Here is a 26,162-nt window from a genome sequence, read left to right on the forward strand (position 1 = left end):
CTTGTCTGAAAAAAATCCCAAAATTCAGCAAAAAAAATTCCCCAAATTTCTGATAATTTACAAAACCTTCAGGAAGAAAATTCCAATAGTTCCTTAAAAGTTTCCCTTAGAAGTTTTATTTAAAAAATCCCCCAAATTTGGCAAGAAAATTCTTGTAAATATTTTCAAAAAATGAGTAAATATCTTCCCAAAAAATCCTAAAAATATCTAAAATGATTCCATATATATCAGTAAAACTTCAGATAACTAAAACAAGCCCAGATGAGAGTCCCATTTAAACCCCATCATCTAATTACCATAATTATGTTTCTTTTCAGTAATTAGCTGCATTCAGTCGCTATAAAAACCTCCTCAGGGGGAGTTCTGCTTTTCTTTGGCTTCAATCTTCACAAATGATGGAAAACAAAGCAGACGAAAAAACAAGTCACAGAAAGAAAAAATGAAACTTTATTTGTTTTTATACTTACCAACACTTTGAAATTAAAACCTATGTAATTACTCACAACTAATATAGATCTGCACGTTGCAAATAAATCAATCCAAACAAACTTCTATCACTTCTTTTTCCCCCCCAAACTGCAAAAAACACAAACAAAAGCCAAAAAACAAAAACCAGCTTCTCTTTTTTTCCCGCTGTTGTGAAATTTTCAAAAAAGCCTTTTTTTTCAACACTGCTCTCCTACGAATAAATAACTGAATAAATAATTGCACATTGCACCCTATTATTGCATTAGTTGCAGTTAGTTTCAGTCTACTCAGGCATAAACACAAATAAATACAGTTTCCCAAACACTGAGTAACACATGAATATTGATGTTATTGTAAATCACATCACTTGCAAATCAATATTCCTGCTTGGCAATCAAATCCATTTTACACAACAAGGTTTAATTTGTCAAATGCACGTTCCAGCAAAACGTTTCAATGGTTCACATGCATTGATAGTCGTCGTATAAAAGCCACTAGAGGGCGCCCTTCGCTGTTCCAGTCTGTGGCTAATTCAGAAAGAATGCCCTCTTCGGTATCTTAGCTAAACTGTTCTAAAAAAGAAAGAAAAACTATAATTCAGCTCGTTCATTTGACAAACATTCCCATTGAAAGACAAGCTATGACAACTGAAACTGAACAGAAACACAAACCCATAGTTTCAACGCTAGCACTATGACTTGAGTTCACATCAAAATGTAAGAATTATTGCAGAATCCTCGCTGACGAAGCATCGCTCGCTGTTGGAACAGCATCTGGTCCATTTACAGAATCACATGTACGTCATGAAAAAGACATTTTCTGAAAATATGCTTATTTGTTTTCTTGCAAAGATGTCTAAATATCAAGATACTACCGATAGCTGGCTAACTTAGCTTAGCATAAAGACAAAAGGAGGGGAAACAGCAGCAAAAATAAAAGCGTAGAATTAAAATGAGCATTTATTTACTGGAATATTTCTGCAGGTCTTCACTACCTGCAGACAAATAACGAACAGATTTTTTTTAACATCAAGCGAGCCCTCACAAAACTACAGCTGGGAAACTGTTAGCATAGCTTAGCTTAGCTTAGTTCAGACTGAAAACTGGGAAGTTATTGAACAAACTACACATGACTCATAAATTGGGAATCTTTAGGTGCTGGTTAGCTTAGCAAAGCCAAGCTAGCTGTTCCCCCTGTTTCTGGAGTTTGTGCTAAGCTAGCTGGGTGCTAATGTTAGCATCATATTTAGAAAGTCACATCAGTCCAGGACTAGAGGTGCAACGATTATTTGATTAGTTGCAAAAAATTAAATGAATCTCTAGCTATATTGGCAGTTTTTAAATGAAATAAAGTCAAAACTGTCTGATTGCTGCTTCTTAAATGTGAATATTCAATAAAAGTAAAATAAAACAAGTATTTCACCATTTTCTGACATTTTATAAACAAATTTTCTAAACTGTAGAAATCCTCACTGTGGGATTAATAAAGACCTTTTGTAAACAGCTGAATGATTAATCAAGAAAATAATCTTAAGATTATTAGAAATAAATAGCTGCAGTCCCACTAAGAAAACACATAAGCATTTTTCCCAAAATCTCCAACTTTTCCACTAAAGAGAACCTATTCTGCTTTTCCTTGTGTCCTGTTGCATATATGATGATACACGGTTGGATTTTTATATTAAATAATGAGGTCAAAATACACAGAAGTGAAGTTTGAGGCTCTAAACACTCGCTTGCCAACATTATTTCCTACTTTAACTCCACTATAATCTCCTTCAGGCACAGCGATGCCATAAAGTGTTGCTCACGAGCACTGGGAGGAGGCTTCCAGAAGCTGGCCAATCAGAGCAAAGCGGATTTTGAAAGAGGGGGAGGGGCTTAAAGCAACAGTAGCTAAAATAGCATGTTAGCAGGGTTCCATAAATGCATCAGTTTAGGACGAATAAGGATCTTTATGAGCTGTAAAACATTGAAATGAGCAGAATAGGTTCCCTTTAAGCTCAACGTAGGCGACTGGCAATCAAACAGAAGTGAGTCTGAATGAACTGACTGTAAATGCAGAACGTCTGTGTTGGATCATATAACGTGATTGGACAATAACATTCAACAGCTGTTTGTACGTGTCAACACTGAGCTGTCCGATAGACGTAGAGCATCAAGCAGAAGATGGTGGTTGAGTTACTGAATCACACCGAATATCACCCACACCTCCCTCTCATATTAAACACAACGAAACCAAGGTAGCTTAAGTTAACTGAGCTCCACCGACAAACAGGAAGTCGTAAATAAACCCACGCTGGCTCTACTGGACACCAGCGCCGCCGGAATTGTCATCCAACCTGTCCTTTTTTTGAAATAAAAAGTTGCTGACAATAAAAAGACATTCAAACCTAAAGCGTCAAATCAATCGTGTGACAACGAAAACAACATGACAAGATGAACAATCGTGAAAAAGAGACTGAGTGGTCACGTCCGCCCAGACCCCGTGGGTTCCCCCCAATGAACCCCTGAACATTCCTTGGCCCCAAAAATACCATCCGGCTTCATCCAAACACCGTCAAGTTTCGCCTTCGTTCTCTCGTTGTCCGATCCCCCTTCCCCCAAAAGCTTCTATCCACCGAGACAAGGGAAGGAAGGCGAAAGGTTTGGACGCAACACTTGGCTTTTAGTCCAACTAATCCTCCCCAATAGAGGCAGTCCAGAGTAAAGTGTTGAGTAGTCTATTGCATGAGCGCCGCGTAGTCGACTAATGTGCTAGGTCACAATAGTCCTCGTACAAAACAAATACAGTAGAATAATAAGTTAGTAAACAATCATTTCAATTTCCAGTCAGTGTTTCATCCACTGACGTTTCACTAATTCTCATTCATGCATCTAGAAGCTAATAATCGGTGCTGATAGAAGGAGGCTACGGTGGGAAGTTTGTCGTCGGGGCAGGGTGTAGGACTCGACGTGAACGGCCAAAAATGCTGAGAAAAAGTTTGCGGAAAAGAACAGGAGCACAAAGATATAATAATAACGCTTGAAGGAGCACGTGCACTGAAATACACAACACGACACTGAACACATGCAATATAAGCAATAATGTAAATACAGGAACTTAACATGAGCAGGGAGGCTCTAGGAGTGATACCATTGGCTTAAAAGGGTCATGTGATGCAGCATGGGTAGAGATTAGACAAAGATGCAAATTAGGACAAAAGCAGAACAGTCCAATTTTTTTTTGTTTCAAAATATATTATCAAAGTTTGATAATTTGGCTACATCCCACCACACACTCTGCCGATAGCATCACTGAGCAGCTGTTATATGCAAATAACTAAGTTCTACAAAAGTGTTGAGCTCGTACTAGTATTTATACTTTAAATGATGTTCTATGACGCAGCACTGACAGAGAGAAAGAGAAAGCAAGAGATAGAAAGAAAGATTAACACAAGCTGTTCCTAATAAACATTCAACATGCTTTAACAGTTTGCTAAAAAATCTAATCAACAGAGAAATTCTTTTAGTAATTTTTTTTTAATTTAATGTGGCTCTCTGAAACGCAGTGAGCGCCCGTCCCTCCCCGATGGACCGGGTGGGAAGAGGTTCAGGATGTTTTCGGAGAGCCAGAGCCAGAGTCCGAAGGGCTTCATCAGGTCTGTCTGCGGTGGTCAGTCGTTGGAAAGGGCCAAACGGAGGAGCCAGGCAGGGATTTCAGGATGTGGTCATGGAAGATGGGTCGTTCCACATGGCCGCCACGTCTCTGAACCTGAAGAACGACGACAAGAAATGATGTAAGAGGCATTTAAACTTATTTAACCTTTTACAAACAACCGACAACCTGCTGGGGCCTGGAAATATATGTTATCTTAACCCTGTAAGACCCAAATACAGAAAAAAATAGCAAAAAAATAACAGATAAAACAAACAAAAAAAAATCTATCTTATTTCTAGGAAAACAGTGTGAAAGACGTCAAAGTACAGGGACTTTAAAACAATGATGGTGGAAAGCAGCAAATAAGACAGACTCAGAAATAAACAGCTAAAAAACTGAAAGTAGCTCACTGGGCTGTTAGTCTCAGCTGTGGAATGAAAATGAAAGTTTTAATGACAAACACCCATTAGCATTAACGCCTGTTCACGCTCTGACCTGGCGTTGATGAGGTACTGGGCCAGGCTGATGTTGGCGGGGGTCCCTGTGATGGTGATCTGGCGCTCCGATGACCCTTCCATGGCGTTAGCAATTTTGATCTGCGCCCCAGACATCTGACGGATCTCGTTGATTTTGGTTCCCTGGCGTCCGATTATGCAGCCTATTAGCTGGGAAGAAAAAGGGGGCGGGACTTAGGATGGCCGGAGCGCAGACATTTGATTGGTTGTCAGTGAAGCATGCGAGTTCTGGACAGCGTTTAACTCCATACTCCTTCAACAAGTCTTTTCCATTAAGGACATCCTTGTTACAGAGCGACTGCCTCTGGCTGGAGGAGGAGGCTGCAGTACTTCATGTCACATCGCGTTACTGAAAACTTCTACAATGAGCCAAGTTCACCAACTGAACCCCAAGCTAGGCGTTGATTTGCTCTTGGGGCATTGTCACTCACTGGGGCTTCATTTTTCACTGCCTGTACAGTTCTGGCAAGATGAGCAACATTCCAACTGTAGGCGTCTAAATCATGTCAGTCAGTTAGATTATTGAAATATAAAACCAAAGCAGAAATCAAGATTTAATCATAATCCAAATTTACACTTTTTTACAAAAAGGTTGCAAAATGATTCCACCCCCTGTAAACAATGCTGGTAAATCCAGATACCTGCAGTCCAACTCTAATCCATCCACCTGTATGAAGACATTTAGAGGTGAATCCAACGGTGGCACATGCTAAATATTGAGTAATACTCATGTCTATAAAATGGGGACACTTTCTCCTCTAGCAGCACCATGGTTCAGACCAGAGAGATGTCCTGAAGGTCAGAGAGGAGATAGCTGCTTTGCACCAGAAAGGAAATTGGCCCAAGAAGATCTCCAAGCTCTAGAATGTTCCCAGAGACTCTGTTGGAAGCATCATTGGTAAGTTCAAAGCCACCAGTACTGTGGCTATGCTACATGGTCAAATAAAAGAAGCTGTCTGAGACATCAAGATTCCTGGAGACAGATGGACCAGAATCCTCGCCTTACTGCCAAGGACCTGCAGGAAGACCTGGCTGGAAGATGAACTGATGTTTCTGTGGACACACTCCATGCTGAAGGGCTTAATGCCAGATCTTCTGGACGGACACCACTTCTGAAGACACACCACAAGAACAATGGTCTCCATTCTGCTAAAACCAACCTATCAAAGCCACAGAAGTTCTAGGAGACGGGTCTATGGACTGATGAGACTAAACTAGAGCTCTTTGGTCCTATGGATCAGAAGAACGTCTGGGAGGAAGAGCGAGGAGAAGACACCCTGCCTACTGTGGAGCATGGTGGTGGATCTGGGATGCTGTGGGGGTGTTCTGCTTCTAATGGAACCAGGAATCTCCATGTATTGAAGGAACCATGGATTCAGGAAGTACCAGGATATTGTGGACAAGAACGTCCCTCAGTCCATGAAGAAGTTGAAGCTTGGACTTAATGGGATGTTCCAGCGAGACAACAACCCCAAACACACGTCAGAATCAACCAAGGCTGGTTAGAGAAGCACGCCTGGAAGATTCTAGAGTGGACATCACAATCTCCAGACTGAAACCCAGTGGAGAACCTGTGGTGGATCTGAAGAAAGCTGTTGGAATGTTGCTCATTTTGCCAGAATGTCAGAAAAAAAGTCTAACAACTTGGAACCAACAGTACAACATTTTTACTTTGAACAGTTTTAGCTGCAACTAAAACTGAAGAAAAACTGTTTTATTTTCCTACTGAGTTGTGTTTCAGTGTGAGCTAATGACTGTTTGTTGTTAAATATGTAAACTGATCGATATTGTGATGCTCGTAACGGCTTTGTTTACATTTTCACTGGAGTTCCGACTTACAGCGAAAATCAACTTATGTCAGACCATAAGAACCGAACTCTGATGTAAGTCGAGGACGTCCTGTATGACTTACAAAAAAACGTATAAAACTTATAAATCAAGTTTCGGGATTAAAAGTTAATAAAGCAGAAATTTCGGCTCCATTTAGGAGTTTGAGCTTTGATAGCAGTGTAAACTGGTTTCTAAGAGTTAATCCATAATTTAGGCATTAATTCATGAGTCTAGTCTGTCTAAAACCAGACTCTAACAGTCCTGTAGGAGCTGGTAAATGTCAGTGGATTGTTGGAAGGCTCTACTGTAATGTCTTAATGGACACTCAGGTTTAGGATGTTGGCAGCAGCAGCAAACTACCACAAACTGCTGAATAAGTGTAAAGACTGGGTGTTTGTGTGTATGATGCTGCTGCTGAAGGCCAACAGAAGCCTGATATTGTATTGTATTATCTATAACTGTCTGGTTTTGAGTCAGTCTGGGCTGAATGTGCTGATGGAGGTACTCACATCATTGGGAATGGTGAGTTCATGAGTACTGGCCTGGTTACTGGCATCCAGACCTGCTGCTGAACACAGGAGGGAAGGAGGACACAGAAAACACCGTTTGGCAGGGAAACACTGGTGGACTATAGTTATTTATTCTCTATCTGTTGACCAGTAACAGGTCTGTGATTCTGGAGGGTGAGACTCAGCAGAGCCAGAATGAATCATGTTAAACCCTCACAGTTATTCCGTGAAAAACCAACCAGTCGTCCCTCCTGACCTCCTCACAATCATTTGGTTTATTTATCTACAACAACTTTAGGTTATTTAATGAAGCCATGCAAAGTTCATCTACATAATGTGAATACTTTCAGAGGTACAGACCTTCAAGTACATAGAAATGGGTCAAAATGCATTTTTAATGACTTTGTCCATCATTTCTGAGCCTCATGACTTCATAAATAAAATGATAGATGTGTGAAACTTTCAGGGCTGAAAAATACAGTAGAGTTCTGTTCAAAACTGCAAAAATTTCAACTGGTTTGACACAAATAGAATCATGGCTAAAATATGTAAAAATTATCCTTTCTTTGTCTCTAATAGTTCTGACCAACCAGCTACCAACATTAAAGAATACCCTTTTATAAGTTTTCTCTGGTGAATTATCAGAAACCAGAAACACATTTAAGATCCCAATGATAGTTTCTACAACTCTATGACTTTAAGCTTCTGCAGTTTTATTGTTTAAACTATGATACATCCCATAATACTGATGCTCAAAGTTGGCTATAGAAAGAATGAATAAACCCCAGATTTAGTCTCATGTTGTGACTTCTGGATGGATGTAGAACTGATTTGGTTTCAGTTTTTAACAAAACTCAGATGTGTTTTTCAGCCCTGAAAGTTCCATGTGTTTTTTTTGCTATATTTATGAAGTTCTGAAGCTCAGAAATGATGGAGCTACTCATTAAGAAATGGTAAATCTGGACCCATTTCGATGCACTTCCAGGGCTTTTAACTCCAGGTAAAACTTTGCACGACTTCACTGAATACATTAAAGTTATTCTGATTCTGAGGAGATCAGATTTGGTTGATTTCAGATGGAATTTAAATTCTACTTTTCAAATTAAACAACAAACAATCTGAAGCAGCTGTACTGATAGAAAAAAAAGACATTTTGGGAAAAACAGTGAAAAGAAAAGAAACCTCAACATCAACAAGAGCAGACCACCAGCAGGCCATGTCATTGAGACCAGTAGGAGCAGAGAAGAAGAAGAAAAAGAGAGAATGTGTTTGTCTCTACAGGTGAGAACGAGAGAAGGATCTTTGGTGAAGAGGTGGGTACGTACCGGGGAAGGCAGGGGTGGTCTGTCCGAGGGGGGTAAAGGGGGTTTGCTGCATAGCCAACTGGTGGAGCTTGCTCAACTGCTGAGGGGGGGAGGAGGAGGACAGCAGAGCTATGAGGTCATCGTTAAAAACACACTCCGACGCTCACACACACTCACACACACTCACATCACACACACTCACACACTCAGACACACACTGAGGTCTGTCCCAAATGCTACGAGAGGATCTGAGGAAAGTATCGACACAGACAGGAGAAGGACGAGAGAAGAGGAAGACAGCAGAGAAGAAGCTCATGGAGGACTTGGCCTGAGGTCACAGCAGCCTTCTGCTTCTATAAACCCCGCCCATATTCATCTCTAAGCCCCACCCCATCAACATCTATAACCTCTGCCCCATCTGTTTCTATAAGCCCCACCCATATTCATATCTGAGCCCCGCCCCATCAACATCTGTAACCTCTTCCCTATCTGCATCTATAAGCTCCACCCCATCTACATGTCTAAGCTCCGCCCCATATGCATATCTAAGCTCCACCCCCATTGACATGTCTAAGCCCCGCAACCCTAATGCATGTAGAACGGAACGCTGCAGTTCTAGAATGAAAAGTTGCAGTTCTAGTTCAGAGCGCTGCAGATCTGCAATGGAATGATGCAGTTCTAGGCTATAATGCTGCAGCTCTAGAATTGAACGACGCAGTTCTTGAAGAGAATGTTGTGGTTCTAAAATGGAACGCTGCAGTTTTAGACGAGACTGCTGCAGTTCTACTTGAGAATGCTGCAGCTCTGTAACGGCGTACTGCTGTTCTAGGATGAAAAGTTTTTGGATGCATTACTGCAGTTTTTAGAATGGAATGCTGTAGTTCTGTGAAGGAACGCTGCAGCTACTGAAGGGAACGATGTGGTTCTACATTAAAATGTTCTAGGAGGAATGCTGCAGTTCAAGAAGCTCTGGAACGTCTCTAAACCAAGTTGTTCTTCTAATAATCCACCAATCACAGGCCAGCCGTGTTCATGTTTCTGCTGCTGCATTGTGGGAAATACAAGGTTACAATATCTGCTCCAAAGCTAGAAAATCCGTGTGAATCTGAATTTTAAAGTCCGTCAGGGAGAATATCTGCTGCTAAACCTCCTCCAGGCCAAACCCCATGAGGTGACAGAAGGCAGGAAGGCAAGAATCAGAACAGTTAGAAGATAAAGGAATTACATCTCAGAAAAAAGCTGTATTAATATTAGATGATTAATATTAATAAGGGAAAGACAGAGAAGAGGCTGAGAGAAGGAGAGTTTCTGCTGCTGGGGTTAGAACTCACATCTGGATGAGGGATGGCGTACTGTCCTTGGATGGTGTAGGCCTGAAAACATCAGGAGAACATCTGGTTATGGTTGTTAGACATGAGAGGAACTAAACACGCAAACAGTCATGAGGTTTAAATCTAACAGGAGCTGCTTTACGTCTAGCTGAAACTCAAACATCGTCATATATTCTATCTTCAGAGCTCTATTTATAGTAACGTTACACAGAAGTCATGCACTATGGATTCCCTGCCATGTTCTGACTCCACTCATCAATCAGATCCAGATGAATTAAATCGATAAGGACGAGTCAGACGGTGGGGAGGTGAGGGGAGGTTTGGAGGAAGCCAGAGGAGTCCTGTCCTGTTGGATGTGTGGTTTCTAGAGGCCACGGAGGTCAGAACTGAGATAAACTCATTTTATCTCAGACAAGACGGCGACAAAAGCTGCTCTCTAAGAAGGACATCCAGACTAAACCGTCAGATTTAACTGTTTTAGAGCCTTAACCACTATTGTCCCTGATAAAAATCTGAAAACATCTGTCTATAGTTATTGTTTTTGCAATTTCCCTGTCAACATATTCCCGATTAATGGATACTCCAGGCTTCCTAATGGTCATGGAAATGATAACTCAATCAGCCAATCAGCATTTTTACTATATTTTAATGATATTTTAATATTTTTATTATATTTTAATATATTTCTCCTGTATTTTTACGATATTTTCATTGTATTTTTGCTATACTTTTAATATATTTAATATATTTTTACTGTATTCTACTATATCTTTATAATATTTTTATTGTATTTTTAATATTTTAATATGTTTTTACTGTATTTTAAAATATATTTCAAAATATTTTTACTGTATTTGTACTATATATTACTATATTTTTTCTATATTTGTACTATATTTTTGCTGTATTTTTACCATATTTTTACTATATTTTAATATAGTGTGGCTATATTTTCTTACCATATTTTTTCTATATTTTGACTATATTTTTACTATATTTTACTGTATTTTTACTATTTTTTTAGATATATTTACTGTATTTTTTAAAAATATATTTTTGCTCTATTTTTATATATTTTAGTATATTTTCACGATATTTTTAATTTAGCTAAGAAATGTGAAAAAGTTTAATATTTTATCCATTAAACTATAACTTATTGATTAATAATAAAATCGATGGCTGAGTGAGGGAACTTTTAATATTCATCGATAGAAACCTGAGCTTAATGGATTTAAATTCTGCATGTTTTATGTTTGTTTTTGCTTCATGTCATTCCTCTGGTGTCCCCTAGGTGGCCCCGTCAGTTTTTCCTGTTTTCCCTCCATGTGGACACAGAGTGACTCAAGTGGACACACCTGCTCACATTTACCTGTTCCTGTTTCCACTCTGATGTAAAGACATGTTTTAACAGCGAAATCCAGCTGTTCTGTTTCCTTCCTGGTGAATTTTATTCATTAAAACTATCAGTAATGTTAGTTTAATGTTAATTTAATGTTACTTTTGAGGTTGAGAGCAGGTTTGTTTGTTTTAACCAGAGTTTCTATCATTTTTTTGAATTAAAGTCATGTTTTCTGTCCGTCTGTCCAGGATTTTCACAGAAACGATGCCTCGGCTCTCATCATTTCAAGGTAAGTTGGTCAGAAATCCAACCTGACGGAGCCTGCAGACCTTTTTCTGCCATTTATCTGAGTTTGCTCCGGGCTCCTGGAGGTGACAGTATACGGCAGTGAGGGTTTCATGCTGGTCGGGAGGTGAGGAGGGTGAGGAGGGTGAGTAAAACCTGGTGCGACACTAACAGGCAGTGGCTGGTGCTGCAGTAAGAGGCTGAGGTTGGCCGTGGACGCCCCCAGTGGGTCCGCTCTTACCTGGCCACCTGAAAAGATGACAGGGGTGGAGGCAGGCTTGGGGCGGTAGGGGATGGTGGCACCTTTCGGTGGGGACTGGGGGGGCAGAGGGGGAGAGAGTGGAGGGGTGAGACGTGGAGAGAGTGTTAGAGAAGAGTGGATAGAGAGAGTGTCGTCGTGAAGCCAGAGGGACGGTGCCGGAGGGAAGACCGATGACACAAAGTGCTCTCCACTGTGAGGTCATGCTGACAAAACGTCCAACGAGGTTCAGTCACAGCTTTACCTGGAACACCTTCACCTGAACAATGATGTCACAGCTTTACCTGGATAATGATGTCACACCTAGACTTTACCTAGAACACCTTCACCTGGATAATGTGTCACACCTAGTCTATACCTGGAACACCTTCACCTGGATAATGATGTCACAGCTAGATTATACCTGGAACACCTTCACCTAGACAATGATGTCACAGCTTTACCTGGATAATGATGTCACACCTAGACTATACCTGGAACACCTTCACCTGGACAATGATGTCACAGCTTTACCTGGATAATGATGTCACACCTAGACTTTACCTAGAACACCTTCACCTGGATAATGTGTCACACCTAGTCTATACCTGGAACACCTTCACCTGGATAATGATGTCACAGCTAGATTATACCTGGAACACCTTCACCTAGACAATGATGTCACAGCTTTACCTGGATAATGATGTCACACCTAGACTTTACCTAGAACACCTTCACCTGGATAATGTGTCACACCTAGTCTATACCTGGAACACCTTCACCAAGACAATGATGTCACAGCTTTACCTGGATAATGATGTCACACCTAGACTTTACGTAGAACACCTTCACCTGGATAATGATGTCACAGCTTCACCTGAATAATGATGTCAAACCTAGACTATACCTGGAACACCTTCACCTGGATAATGATGTCACAACTAGACTATACCTGGAACACCTTCACCTGGACAAAGATGTCACAGCTGCACCTTGATAATGATGACAAACCTAGACTATACCTGGAACACCTTCACCTGGACAATGATGTCACAGCTTGACCTGGATAATGATGTCACACCTAGACTATACCTGGAACACCTTCACCTGGATAATGATGTCACAGCTTCACCTGGAAAATGATGTCACACCTAGACTATACCTGGAACACCTTCACTTGGATAATGATGTCACAGCTTCACCTGGATAATGATGTCACACCTAGACTATACCTGGAACACCTTCACCTGGACAATGATGTCACAGCTTTACCTGGATAATGATCTCAAACCTAGACTATACCTGGAACACCTTCACCTGAATAATGATGTCACACCTAGACTATACCTGGAACACCTTCACCTGGATAGTGATGTCACAGCTTCACCTGGATAATGATGTCAAACCTAGACTATACCTGGAACACCTTCACCTGGATAATGATGTCACACCTAGACTATACCTGGAACACCTTCACCTGGACAATGACGTCACAGCTTGACCTGGATAATGATGTCACACCTAGACTATACCTGGAACACCTTCACCTGGACAATGATGTCACACCTAGACTATACCTGGAACACCTTCACCTGGACAATGATGTCACACCTAGTCTATACCTGGAACACCTTCACCTGGACAATGATGTCACACCTAGTCTATACCTGGAACACCTTCACCTGGACAATGATGTCACACCTAGTCTATACCTGGAACACCGTCACCTGAATAATGATGTCACACCTAGACTATACCTGGAACACCTTCACCTGGACAATGATGTCACAGCTTTACCTGGATAATGATGTCACACCTAGACTATACCTGGAACACCGTCACCTGAATAATGATGTCACACCTAGACTATACCTGGAACACCTTCACCTGGACAATGATGTCACAGCTTTACCTGAATAATGATGTCACACCTAGACTATACCTGGAACACCTTCACCTGGACAATGATGTCACAGCTTTACCTGGATAATGATGTCACACCTAGACTATACCTGGAACACCTTCACCTGGATAATGGTGATCTACCTACAGAGTGTCTACAGAGGTTTATCTCTAGAGACTTACAGTCAGGTCACTAATGTCCCAGCCGGTGAAACGTTGGAGACCCGGTGGAGGACTGGCTGAGACAGTTAGAGTTCATAGAGTTAATAGATCCACAGCAGAACTATCACATGATAGAGTTCATAGAGTTAATAGATCCACAGCAGAACTATCACATGATAGAGTTCATAGAGTTAATAGATCCACAGCAGAACTATCACATGATAGAGTTCATAGAGTTAATAGATCCACAGCAGCATTCTAGTTTTGACATGTTTTAGTTACACTTTCTGCTGCTTCAGAGCAACAAAAGGAGAAAAAAAATGCAAATTTAGCACAAATTGCACAAAGATTTTATGGTGTCATAAATTTTTCACTGATTCTCATGATCTCCAGAAGTTAAATCCTAATTAATTTAAACAATTCTAGTTTCTTCAACATCAGATTCATCAGAAACAGTAAATTAATCCCTCCAAGTGTTGTTCTTTTTTAGAGTAATTCTGCAGACATTTTAAGCAGGGTTCTGTATAAGAGCAGAGCTTTCTGCTGCCTGTTTGGTCAGAATTAAAACACAAAACTTTTATTCATGACCCCCAGGAGATAAATCTAATGACTGAATGAAATGATAAAACAGAACTGTTTCCTGGAGATGAGCAGAAGCTTTAACCTAATCATCAGAGACTTCTATCATGTGTTCAGGGTAAATAAGGTTCCTCCTGTACCTCCAGCATCACCACACAGATCTGTTTGACACACTGGATAATGGCCTCTGGAGCTCCTGAGATGGTCACGGCTCGCTCCGTGGAGTTGGGCAGCATGTCTCCGGCTACCTGGACCTGAGCTCCTGTGGACTGGAGGTAAGAAACCGACAGAAAAACACGTCACGGACACAGAAAACCATCTGATATCCACTCTGATTCCTTTTAAAATGGCCTCACACTGATACCAGAGAGCAGAATGAGCTCCGAGCTTTGGGGATTAGGAAAGACTGGACTCTGTGGGGCTGGAAAAAAATGTTTAAAATGTTAAACTTATATTTAACGGCTAAAAAAACACCTAAAAATGTATTAATTTAACTATAAAAAATGTTTTTAGCAGTAAAGCTTATATTTAACAGCTAAAACAACTAAAAAATGTTAATTTAACTGTAAAAAATTTCTTTAGATGTTAAGCTTATATTTAATGGCTAAAAAGAACAAAAAATGTATTAATTTAACTATAACAAATGTTTTTAAATGTTAAACTTATATTTAACGGCTAAAAAAAACCACCTAAAAATGTATTAATTTAACTATAAAAAATGTTTTTAGCAGTAAAACTTATATTTAACAGCTAAAAAAGCAACTAAAAAGTGTTAATTTAACTAAAACAAATGTCTTTAGGTGTTAAACTTGTATTTAATGACTAGAAACACCAAAATAGCATTAATTTAACTGTAAAAAACTATTAAAAAATGCTGTAAATCCTTCTGTTGGGTTTAACCTTCAAATTACACCTTTTTTCTGTAGATAAAATCTGCAATAAAATGTCTGTTTTTATGGTCATGTGCCTGTATTTTCACAGATATTCAGTTTTTGTTTTTTTTACAGATGTTTAACTTTTCAGTTTCAGTTTCTTAACAATTATTTTTTTAAGCTGTTTGCTAAATTACAGATAATGTCGAGTAAAATCACAGAAAAACAGCAATTTACATGTTAACTGTCATTTAAAACATGCCATAACTGTAAATAACAATTTTTCAACAAATAATATTATTTTACAGATATATATGGTCTTGTTTTTACTGATTATTTTACACCCACCATTTTAAAACAGTTAATTACAGATAAAATCAAGTAAAACTGCCAGAAAACGGTATTAATTTCCACATTAATCTGCAAATGATATTTAGTGCTTTTACAACATTTGAACATAAAATTACATTAATTAATGTATATTAATCACCAAAATATTCTCATTTTATGCTTATATGCCATTATTTTCAACTTTTTTCAACTTCTTAGTTGTTAAATTATAAATAATACAGATAAAAATCACGAAAAACCATAAATTTCCATATTAACTGTTGAAATACAGTCAAAACTGTGATTAAGGTTCAGATTAAAACTCTGTATTTCTATAAATATTAGTTCGTTCTTGAGAATGAAGGATCGAATAACAGTAAATAATTATTTAAACTTATATTTTACAGATTTTCTCTGTTGTGTTTTAATGCAAATGAAAAAAACACTGAAAAAACTTATTTTCAACAAAAAAAATTATATTTCAATCTTGTTTTTACAGATTATTTTACAGGAACCATTTCTTTAACAGTTAAAAACAGATAATATCAAGTACAACTTGCTGCAAAACAGTATTCATTTCCATGTCAATCTACAAATGATATTTTGTTCTTTTACATTTGACCATAATATTACACATTTGTTTTGCAAAAATATTATTTTACGCTTATATGCCATTATTTTCACCTTTTTTGTTGTTAAATTACAAATAATACAGAGAAAAATCACTAATAAACATAAATTTAAATGTTTACTGTTAAAATACAGTCAAAACTGCGATTAAGGTTCACATCAAAACTCTGTATTTCTATAAATATTATTTTGTTGTTGTTGAGATTGAAGATGAATGAAGGATATTTGAATAATGAATAACGGTAAATAATTATTTTGAAGATTTTCCCTGTTGTGTTTAATTGCAGATAACATTGAAAAAAGTAGTAATTTACAAGTTCATTTTATAAAAAGACAGCCCTAAATATTACACATTTTTTAATGTATATAAATGAACAAAAATATTCTTACTTTTTGCATATATGCCATTATTTTTAGCTTTTTTTACAAGCTAATTTAAAAAGACAGCCCAAACCTGTAAATAATTTCACACATGCTGCTATTTTCTCTGTTGTTTACAGTATATTTTTTTGGATATTGAAAAAAATATTCAAAAAATGAACAAATATAATCCATAGGAACCATAAATATGGGACTTAGGAAGCTTCCACATGACATCTGTAGCATCTCGTGCCATAAATTAGATTATCCTGGTGATTAATTCTATCTCTAGAATAGTAAATTCAGTTTTCCATCCTCACCTCTCTCATCTCCTTGATTTTGGAGCCTCCTTTCCCGATGAGGGATCCACACTGGCTGGCTGGAACCACCAGCCTCAGGGTGACCGGAGGTTTGCTGGTAGCCGGACTGTTGCTCATGGAGTTGATGATGTCCTGGAGGAGACAGAGAGCAGCTCCATCAGAGAAATAATAGTGAAATAAAGAAATAGTGTTTTGACGTGGACATTATTTACTGTTTTGGACTTTTAATTTTCATTTTTTTACAGTCAACATCTAAATTTCTGTGATTTTACTGGTTATATCTGTAAAATAACAGTTGCTTTTGTCTGATATAATTACAGAGCAAAAAGTGGAGTTTTGTTATCTTACGATTTGTAAAAATACAAACATTTTTTGCCTTTTTTTCCTGTGATTAATAAAATTATTCAAGAATAATTACAGATGTAAAAAAACTAATTTAAAGTTTAAACTCCACAAAAATGTATTAATTTGACCGTTCTGCTTTATGCTGATGATTCTCTACTATTTAAATTGATTATAAAGTGTTGAAGTCTGAATGTTTTACCTCCTCAAACTTGTAGGCGATCATGGCGAAGGCCTTAAAGATGGCGTCTGTTGGTCCGGTGATGGTGACGATCCGCTCAGGACAGTTCCCTTCTGAGATGTTGATCCGAGCGCCGCTCTGTAGGACGACAAAACAAAAAAAATACACATCAGGTCAGAAACAACAAAAATACACAACTTGAGGTCAGAAACAAGCATCAGAAGTGTTGATATCATCTGGAGAAAAGCTTTTCTTACATCTTCACGCATTTTCTTCACCGTTTCTCCTTTCTGGAAGCAAAGAAGAGAAGCAACAGTGAGATGTTTTGTGTGTTTGCTGCAGCTGTTGTGATGCTTTATGTGTGCTGTGTTATGTCGAGTCGTGTTGTGTTTCTGATAACTACCTTCCCTATGATGCTCCCCACCTCCTGCAGAAACACAACAACTGAAATTAGTTTTCTCTTGACAGATCATTGGACGGTTCAGGAAACAGGAAGTCTTTTATTTTGGTACCTTGCCGTGCATCAGCAGCCGGATGGTCAGCGTCACATTCAGTCCGCCTTCTGATTGGACCTTGATGGGCTCCATGTCGGGATTGGACAAGAAGGAAGGGGCGTGGTCAGAGAGGAGTCGAGGGCCAACGCGAGTGTGATGGTGGAGTCAGCCAACCGGTTGCCTGCCAGGTACGAAGAAACACCAAAGTTACAGCATTTATCACACCTGATGAGTTCACCGTCACCTAAGTTACAGCATTTGTCATCAACAGTTTTGTGACAAAAATTCTGTGAATTTTCAGCTGAACTGCAGGATGGAAAATTAAAAATACTGGATGAATAAAAATAAATGCAGCAGAAACAATGAACAGAGCAGCAACTAGTTAGAGATACATCCAGCATGGGGAAACATCTTTCTACTGATGATGTTTTTCTGTGGACATTTAAGAAATGTTATGCATGACAACCTTCTTTATTTTTTAAATAATAAGTAAATAAATAAAATAAACCATATATATATATATATATATATATATATATGTATATATATATATATATATATATATATATATATATATATATATATATATATATATATATATATATATATACATATATACATATATATATATATATATATATATATATATATATATATAATGTTTTGTTTATTTTTTAGGTTTTTTTTTTCTATATTTGGGTCTTAGAGCGTAAAGGATGTTTTAATCGATGTACACTGAAAAAACAGAATAATCAGGGAAAATCTTGTTATATTTACAAGTGATATATTGTAACTTTTTTTTAAAGAGGAAGTTTTTTTGGCCAAACTTATCTCCAGCTGCAGTAAAACCTGGGTTTGTTGGGACTATTTTCAGTGGCGGCTTAATCCACACATGGTGCTGTGGTGAGAGTTTCCAACAGTGAGTCTAAATTAATGAGTTTGAATTGGTAGCAGGATGCATTTATTTAGTGTTTTTTAAGACAGAAACTTAAAAGCTGAGGTTAAAAGCAGGAAAAAGTGCAGAAGAGACTAAACAGCTGCTTTGTTGCCCTCCGGCTGCAGGAGACGTTTAACTGTAGATCTGATGGTGCTAAAAGTGTGGAAGGTGGAGAAAGGAGCTGCAGCAGTGAAATGTAGGAATGTAGGTCAGCATATGTCTGTTCACAAGATGAGCCGTCCAACGACCAGCGCCATATTTATTTATATCGAGCCGCTTTCAGCTGCATCTCCTCTAATTCAGCCTGACAGCTGATGGAGTGAGTCAGGAGGGCTTTACCAGGGAGAGACAGCAGGGGGCGCCTCAGTCCATCAGCTGATCAGCACCAACATGTAACATCTAACAGAATTATCCAGAAACACGTTAACATGTTCCCTAATCAGAAATATCCAGAAACACATCAGAGTCTGACAGGATGAAGGCAGAGCACCATTTTAATGTGTATAATTAAATTAAATCGGTAAATTGTGCTTCACAGATTCAAAAAGAAGAGAAATTGATTCATTTCAAGTGGAAATGTGACGGTTTTTGGGTGAAAATAATTAAAAATTCAGTTTATAATCACAAAATCATAAAATAAAAAACCCTAAAACCATCAAAACTCCATATTGTTGTCTTGATTGAGCAAAGTGTGCATATTTATTGCTGAATATTCTGATTATTACTTTATTTTTGCATCATTTAGACGCCCTGTTTCACATTTACGTTTATAAACAAAATATCTTCATTTTAATGTTCATTTTTAAAAAAATTTTTAGCTTATTTTTTGCAAAAGATTTTTTTTTTTCCAAATCCTACGTATTTATTGGTAAATATACTGAGCATTGCTTTATTTTTGCACTTTTAATTGTTCCATTTGTCTAAAAAAAATGATTTTTTTGTTTAATTAAAAATTTTTAAAGCTTATTTTCAACAAGAGAAAAACACAAAATCTGAAATTAAAATTATTTGAAAATACAGTGCCGTTTACAGCGATAGAAGACCAGGAAAATCACCCAGAATTGATATTTTTGTCTTTTATTTAGACAAATTCTTCATATTTATTGCCAAATATCCTGAGCATTGCTTTATTTTTGCACCATATAGATGTACCGTCTATAAACAATAGATTTTATTTTATTTTTTTAATTTTTGAACAAGCTAGAATAATTTTCTACATGCAAACCGTCTAAATCTGTTTTTACTGCAGCCCAGTAGAAGACAAACAGTCTCCCTGTTTAATTTCCTGATTATTTGATGCAGTTTGTATCTGCAGAGAAGCAGAGAATTTAAAATATGACCAGCTGTGAGTTTATCGGCTGAGTTTGACTGAAAGTGTCTCAGAGAAGGTTCAGTTTTCTGTCTGCTGAGCTGCTAAAAGCACCGCTGCTGCTCTTATAACGTATAAAATAACACAAAAAACACTTTAAATGTGGAGTTTTAACTGTTAAAAAGTGCAAATGTTCCTGTTTTAGTGTCTGCTAATGATTAAATATATTTTTAGCTGTAAAATGTTAAAAAGAAGCTAAAGAATGTCAGTAAGAGCTTAAGATGATGCCTTTAAACGTCATGTTTTATCAGTTTATTGTGGAAAAAGTAGCAAATCTTCAGTCTGACAGCAGATTTTGGTTCACAGATAACTGTGTTAACATCAAAATAGACTAAAATGGAACTTCATCAAATAAACTGATTTCTCTACAAATTCTGTACATTTATCGATGCATTCACTGAATAACTTTATTATTTCAATTATATCCAGGTTTGTTTCAAACTTCAACTTATTTTGAAGCAGAGAGAATCATTTTACATAGAGCTACGCTGGGTTTGAGGTTTATTTTCATTATAAAATGATATTTTTAAAATCCATGTCTGTTTGTTTTTGTTTATTCAACATCTACGTTCCTGTTAAGTCAGAAATCCAAGATAATCTCGTGGATAAAATGTCAGAAAACATGAAAAATCATCCATCCATCCATCCATCCATCCATCCATTTATCTGAGACGTTTCTTAAGACTAAAATCTAAAATGAACCTTCTTAATGTAGAAAAAGGAATTTAACTGTTGTTTTAACATCAAACTAAAATGGAGGATTTTAATGATATGTGAGAATCTGTCAGTGAACTGGTTGTTTTTACCGTTTAACTGCTTCTATCTTTACATTAAACCATGCAGTGAACTGGTTGTTTTTCTGTCCACATTCAGCCTCTAATCTATGGCTGATGCTGGTCGGAGGCCAGAGGAGGTTGACAGATAAGAACAGGATTCTGCTGCCAGCTGTCTCTCCAATCTCCCAGAGGAGACCAGATTACATAAAAGCCTTAATCCGGGTTTAAGACCGAGGCCAGCGGTGCAGGTTCTCTGCCGGGGCAGAAAAAAAAAGAAAAAAGCTTCAAGATTGCAGCAGGATTGAAGCCGATGATGAAAGTTGAGGCAGAAAGAGGAATAAAGGTGTTTAAAGATGAGAATCATTCCAGAATCTGCTCCAGAAACCAGCAGATAGATGTTTAGATGTTTGAAAAGAGCCTCCATCTCTGCAGGGTTTCTCTGTTTGGTAAACTACAGAAAATGAGGAGTAAAACTACAGAATAAATAATTTACTCATTAAACAGTCAAATCTGTAAATTATGTGAAATTAAAATTAAATTATACTGTATTTAAATCAGCGAAAAATATCTGTTTTTAAACAGATATTTGTTATTTGAAAAAACAATTTTTGAAAAAACAACATATTGATAATAAACTTTGCAGATATTTTCTGTCAAAAAATAATGTATATTAAAAACAGTACATAACTTCATTTAAAAATAACTTTAACATTTTCCCTGTTTTATTAAATTATAAAATAAACAACTTTTTTGTATTTTGCACAAAATACATTAAATAAAACCAATCAATAAAAAATATGCACTTAAATCTGTAAAAAGTTTTTAAAAAAGCAAAAATAAAACAACAACAAAATAAACATTATTTTGCAGAAAGTAAGAAGATCTGTTTTAGTAAATTATTTGTTAAAATCCAGATTTTTTTCTTCCTCCTCAAAAACAGGCCCAAAAGAATGGCCACAAATAATAATCAGTATTTTTAAAATAGTAGTTTATTCTCTTAAATGAGTGACTGCAGTATTCCATGTATTCCATTTTTTTTACTGTATTTAAATCAGCAAAAAAATATAGATTTTTAAAGATATTTGTTATTTAAAAAAAATATTAAAATAATACATGGGAATAAAAATAAACTGTTATTTTATAGATGTTTTAGATATAAAAATTATGTGTATTAAAACTGATACATAACTTTGTAAAGCATTTATTGTAACAATTTTCTCTGATTTTATTGAATTAAAGATCATATTTAATCAACATTTAGAACCATTTTTAATGTAAGGTTGTACACGTGTAATTTTTTTTAATTAATAAATTGTTTTTGTATTTTGCATAAAATGCATAAAAATAAACCAATAAATAAATATATGTGCTTAAATCAGGAAAAAAATTAAACAGATATTTTTAATTTAAAAAATGTATTTAAATTTTTTAAAAATAATAATCATACATTTTTCAGATATTTTCCATTAATCAAATCCATCAGTCAAATGCCTTTATTGTCACTGGACATAAGTACAATGAAAGTTTGAGTGCGTCTCCTTCGTGGGATAAAACGATAACAACAGAAAAGATAAAATATATAAATAAATAAAAAGAATATACTATGCAAAATATATGTCATATATGTATGAAAATAAATAGATCAATAACATAGAAATAAATATTGCACAAACCCACCAAAACTGCACTGCCCATGCTAAAACATCATGTATGTTAAAAATAATACATAACTTCTTTGAAACGGTTTAAACCTATTTTCCCTGTTTTATTAAATTACAGATCATGGTTTTACACTTAAATTTACATTTTTTTGCATTTTGCACAAAATATATTAAATTAAGCCCATCAATAAAAAGGATATGCACTTACATCAGTAAAAATAGCATTATTATGTAGATATTTGCTGTTATTTTTTTTAAGTATATTATTTGTTAAATTACATCTAGCATCTAGTAAAATCTAGTTCATAAATCTAGATTTGTTTTTGTGGTAGTCTTCAAAAATCAGGCCAAAACTGTAAATAATGACCAGAAATAATGATCAATATTTTTACAAATATTAATTTGTTCCTTTTACAGTCTGTCACTATAAACGTAGACTCTTTTAGTGTGTTTAAATCAGAAAAAATATTATTTTACAGGCTTATTTGTTTCTTTTTTCACTATTTTTTGAATGTTCCAGTAAAAAGCAGAAACCCTACAGCGGGACTGAAGCTCATGATGAAAACTTCAGACTGGAATGAGGAAAAGATGCTTAAAGACGAGACTTTCATTCCACATTTCTCCCTTTTTAGTGTTTTATATTTTTTCAGTAAATCGAAAAGCCTCATTGTCTTTGTTTCCCAGATGTAGGTCAGTAAATAGATGATGGAGGTCAGTAAACTGAGCTGTAGATGATGGAGGTCACGTTCAGAGCTTCGTTTCTACTTCCTGTAGCACAGTAGAAGTGGGTCAAGGCCTCGTGAATCATCGTCTCCGTCGGCTAAAACCTCCCGGCCAGCGCTCGTCTTTCTGACTCCTGACTCCTCCAGACTGCTCTTAGAACCCTGTAAACGCTGAGGTTCTCCTGCAGATCCTCTGGTTCTCCTTCTGCAGGGATGGAGGGATGCTGGGGATGTTTCCTGACATCTGACGGGGAAAGTGGGTCATCCTCCTCGCTGCTGGCCTCTTCCTCCTCCTCCTCCTCCTCCTCCTCCTCCTCCTCCTCCTCCTCCTCTATGGCGGCTCCTGAATTAATCACGCTTTATGCTCGACTGGTCAACGCACAAAATGGCTCCCCTCCTCCTCCTCTTCCTCCTCCTCTTCCTCCTCCTCTTCCTCCTCTTCCTCCTCTTCCTCCTCCTCACCCCATCCATCCCTCCTCTCTTGAAGAACCTGAACCTCCTTTATGTGTTTCTAACAACGAGGAAAAGATGCACTGACCCAGAAATGATGCAAAAACACTCAGGAAATGATAAAAAGACAAAGTTTGGGGGCATTTTTAAGTTGCTTTTGGTGAGAGGCTGGTTATAGATCACAAACACTGTAAAAATCCAACAGCTTTTATGTGAATTTAGTGGAATTTTTTCCATTTTACTGTTACTTTACAGATTTTTCTGTTTAGTTGATCTACAGATCATAAAAAATAATACATTTACATGTTAACCTTAAAAAAACTGCCTAAAACTGTCAAAAATCAGCATTTTTTCCAAATGTTATTCTGTTCATTTAGAATATTAACCTGTAAAATTACATAATTTTTATTGTATTTATGTCAGCAGAAATATAAATTTACAGATATTTGTCATCATTAATTATGTAAATTTAAAATAATGATAAACCCTTTTTAAAATAAATAAAACTATCTTTTTTGATGTTATTTTAGAGATTTTTCAGATCTAATAAAATCACAGAAAAAGAGGTCATTTACATGTCAACCATAAAAACACAGGACAAAACTATTTTAGAAAATCTACATTTTCTTTAGCAGTTTTTAACTCTATTTTTTTATATCCCTGTTGTGTTAAACTACAAATAATAACTGATAAAAACACAGACAAATATATAAATTTATATTTAATAGTTAAAAATAAATAAAGCATAACTTTTTGCTTCATTTAATACACATAAATATTGCTGTTTCACATGTATTTGCTGTAATATGAAAGAAAAAATATCTGCATTTAAAAGTAAGATAAATATTTTGTATATTTTCTTCAATTACAGATCATAGCTGCTGCTAAAACCTTTTTTAATCCTTTTTTTGGGTCATTTTAAAGATTTTACTTGTTTTTTATAATATATTTAATGAGTAAAATCACAGGAAAAAAATATAAATTTTCATTTAATATTTTAAAATTATTTTTTGCTATTTTACAAATATTTGCTGTCTTATAAAAGAAAAATATCTGTTTAAAAAACTAACTATAAATGTTTTTGTATTAACCCATTTATTTAATTGTAGTTTTTGACCATTATAATTAGTTTTACTGTATTTAATATAATTATTTTACAGTTATTAGCTGCTGCTTTTACAGTTTTTGAACGTATTCCACACATTTTCTGGCTCCTGGCTGCCAGATTAAAGGTCTTTATTTGTCTTTCTGCTCTGTTGGTTTTAACAGAAGTTGATTCCTGAATATAGTTAACTTTCTTCACTCCACAAGGTCAGAAAACTCTTTAAAATCCACCATACTCTCCCTTTCCTCATGGGTTTCTGTAGGTTTTCAGTCTTGGTGTTTTTTCCTCCTGAAACTGTCCTTTAAACCTAAAAAAACCCTTAAAATGCACCCAGAGGACTGCAGCTCTGACTGGAATCACAGAAACGGTGGAATTTTGTAAAGAAAATCATTAAATGGAGGCCGGCGGTCTAATCTGCTCCAAAGCCTCTCTGTCATCTGTTCGTCCTAATCCTGTCTGCAGATATGTCATTATGACGTTTCATATAAAACCATGCAGGACCGAACGCTCTCAGCCTCAATCTGGAGCTTCAGAACAACGGTTTAATATTTACACCAGCAGTCTGAAGGACTGATGAACCCAGTTTACCAGTGGAAATGAAAAATGTGCTTTAAAATGAGATAATTAATCATTTTACTGCCTTTAATATGTTAATACATACCGACTATGAACCCTTTGACCCGTTTATACAGCAGCTTTTCATCAACGTTTCATTTTCTATCTCTGAAATAAATCAACAGAGCTGCAGCAATTAATCGATTAATCAGTTAATCACATTAATCAACAGCTGTTCTGATCATCAATCAATCAGGTTGATTCTCTGACTGGTGCTTTTTAAATGTTAATATTTGATTTGAAGTCATCATCTCGGGCTTTGTCAACATTTGCTGACATTTCATAGACCAAACGAGTAATCGATTAATTGATTTGAGTCAGTTTTTTGAGAAAAAAATAGAAAATTCTCATTTTCCTGCTTCTTAAATGTGAATATTTTCTTTTTTCTTTCCTCCTCTATGATACTAAACTTAGCATATAGAGCTTTTGTAAACACTTACTGACATTTTTCACCATTTGCTGACATTTAATCGACCAAACAACTAATCAATTAATTGGCTTGAGTTCATTTTTGAGAAAAAATTTAGAAGATTCTCAGTTTCCTGCTTCTTAAATGTGAACATCTTCTGTTTTCTTTCTTCCTTTATGAGAATTTGTCATGTTGGGCTTTAAAGAAGCACTAATTGACCTTGTTCACCATTTTTGGACATTTAATAGACCAAACAACTAATTGATTAATCGGTCTGAGTAAAATTTTTTTTGAGAAAACAGTCAAAATCCTCTGATTGCAGTTTGCATATTTTTCTTATTTCTTTCCTTCTCTGTGATGGTAAACTGGATAAACTTGGTCAAAACTAAATATTTGAATCTTTATCAACATTTTCCACCATTTTCTGACACTTTATTGACCAAACAACTAATCGATTAATTGGTTTGAGTCTTTTTTTTTCTTTTTTT

The 26,162-nt window shown here is 36.4% G+C and overlaps 1 protein-coding gene across 6 annotated transcripts; it reads right to left on the reverse strand.

Annotated features, from left to right (window-relative positions):
• Positions 1-424: 424 nt before the first annotated feature.
• On the reverse strand, positions 425-17,783 carry LOC111573244 (poly(rC)-binding protein 3-like). 6 transcript variants are annotated; one of them, XM_035951422.2, is made up of 12 exons: positions 17,649-17,783; positions 17,540-17,563; positions 17,394-17,426; positions 17,158-17,274; positions 16,614-16,745; positions 14,242-14,370; positions 11,393-11,536; positions 9,597-9,638; positions 8,287-8,362; positions 6,962-7,017; positions 4,603-4,772; positions 425-4,221 (listed from the first exon to the last, which is right to left on the reverse strand). In XM_035951422.2, exons 1-12 carry the CDS (start codon positions 17,721-17,723, stop codon positions 4,167-4,169), a joined length of 1,053 nt encoding a protein of 350 aa, XP_035807315.1. In that variant the 5' UTR covers positions 17,724-17,783; the 3' UTR covers positions 425-4,166. The 6 variants fall into 6 exon arrangements, with proteins under 6 accessions (XP_035807315.1, XP_035807307.1, XP_035807311.1 ...); XM_035951414.2 differs by having other exon boundaries at positions 6,962-7,020; XM_035951418.2 differs by having other exon boundaries at positions 8,287-8,365.
• Between the last annotated feature and the right edge of the window lie 8,379 nt (positions 17,784-26,162).

Source organism: Amphiprion ocellaris, chromosome 24, assembly GCF_022539595.1.
Source record: "Amphiprion ocellaris isolate individual 3 ecotype Okinawa chromosome 24, ASM2253959v1, whole genome shotgun sequence".
Taxonomy (NCBI): domain Eukaryota; kingdom Metazoa; phylum Chordata; class Actinopteri; family Pomacentridae; genus Amphiprion; species Amphiprion ocellaris.

Bases quoted from the DNA above. Each gene is read 5' to 3' on its own strand.
- LOC111573244 (XM_023277316.3), bottom strand. From the start codon at position 17,723: ATGGAGCCCATCAAGGTCCAATCAGAAGGCGGACTGAATGTGACGCTG. The intron at 8,366-9,596 runs GTGAGTTCTAAC...TCCCCCCCTCAG, and splicing joins ACGCCATCCCTCATCCAGAT to CAGTTGAGCAAGCTCCACCA. The intron at 7,021-8,286 runs GTACGTACCCAC...TCCTGTGTTCAG, and splicing joins GACCACCCCTGCCTTCCCCG to CAGCAGGTCTGGATGCCAGT.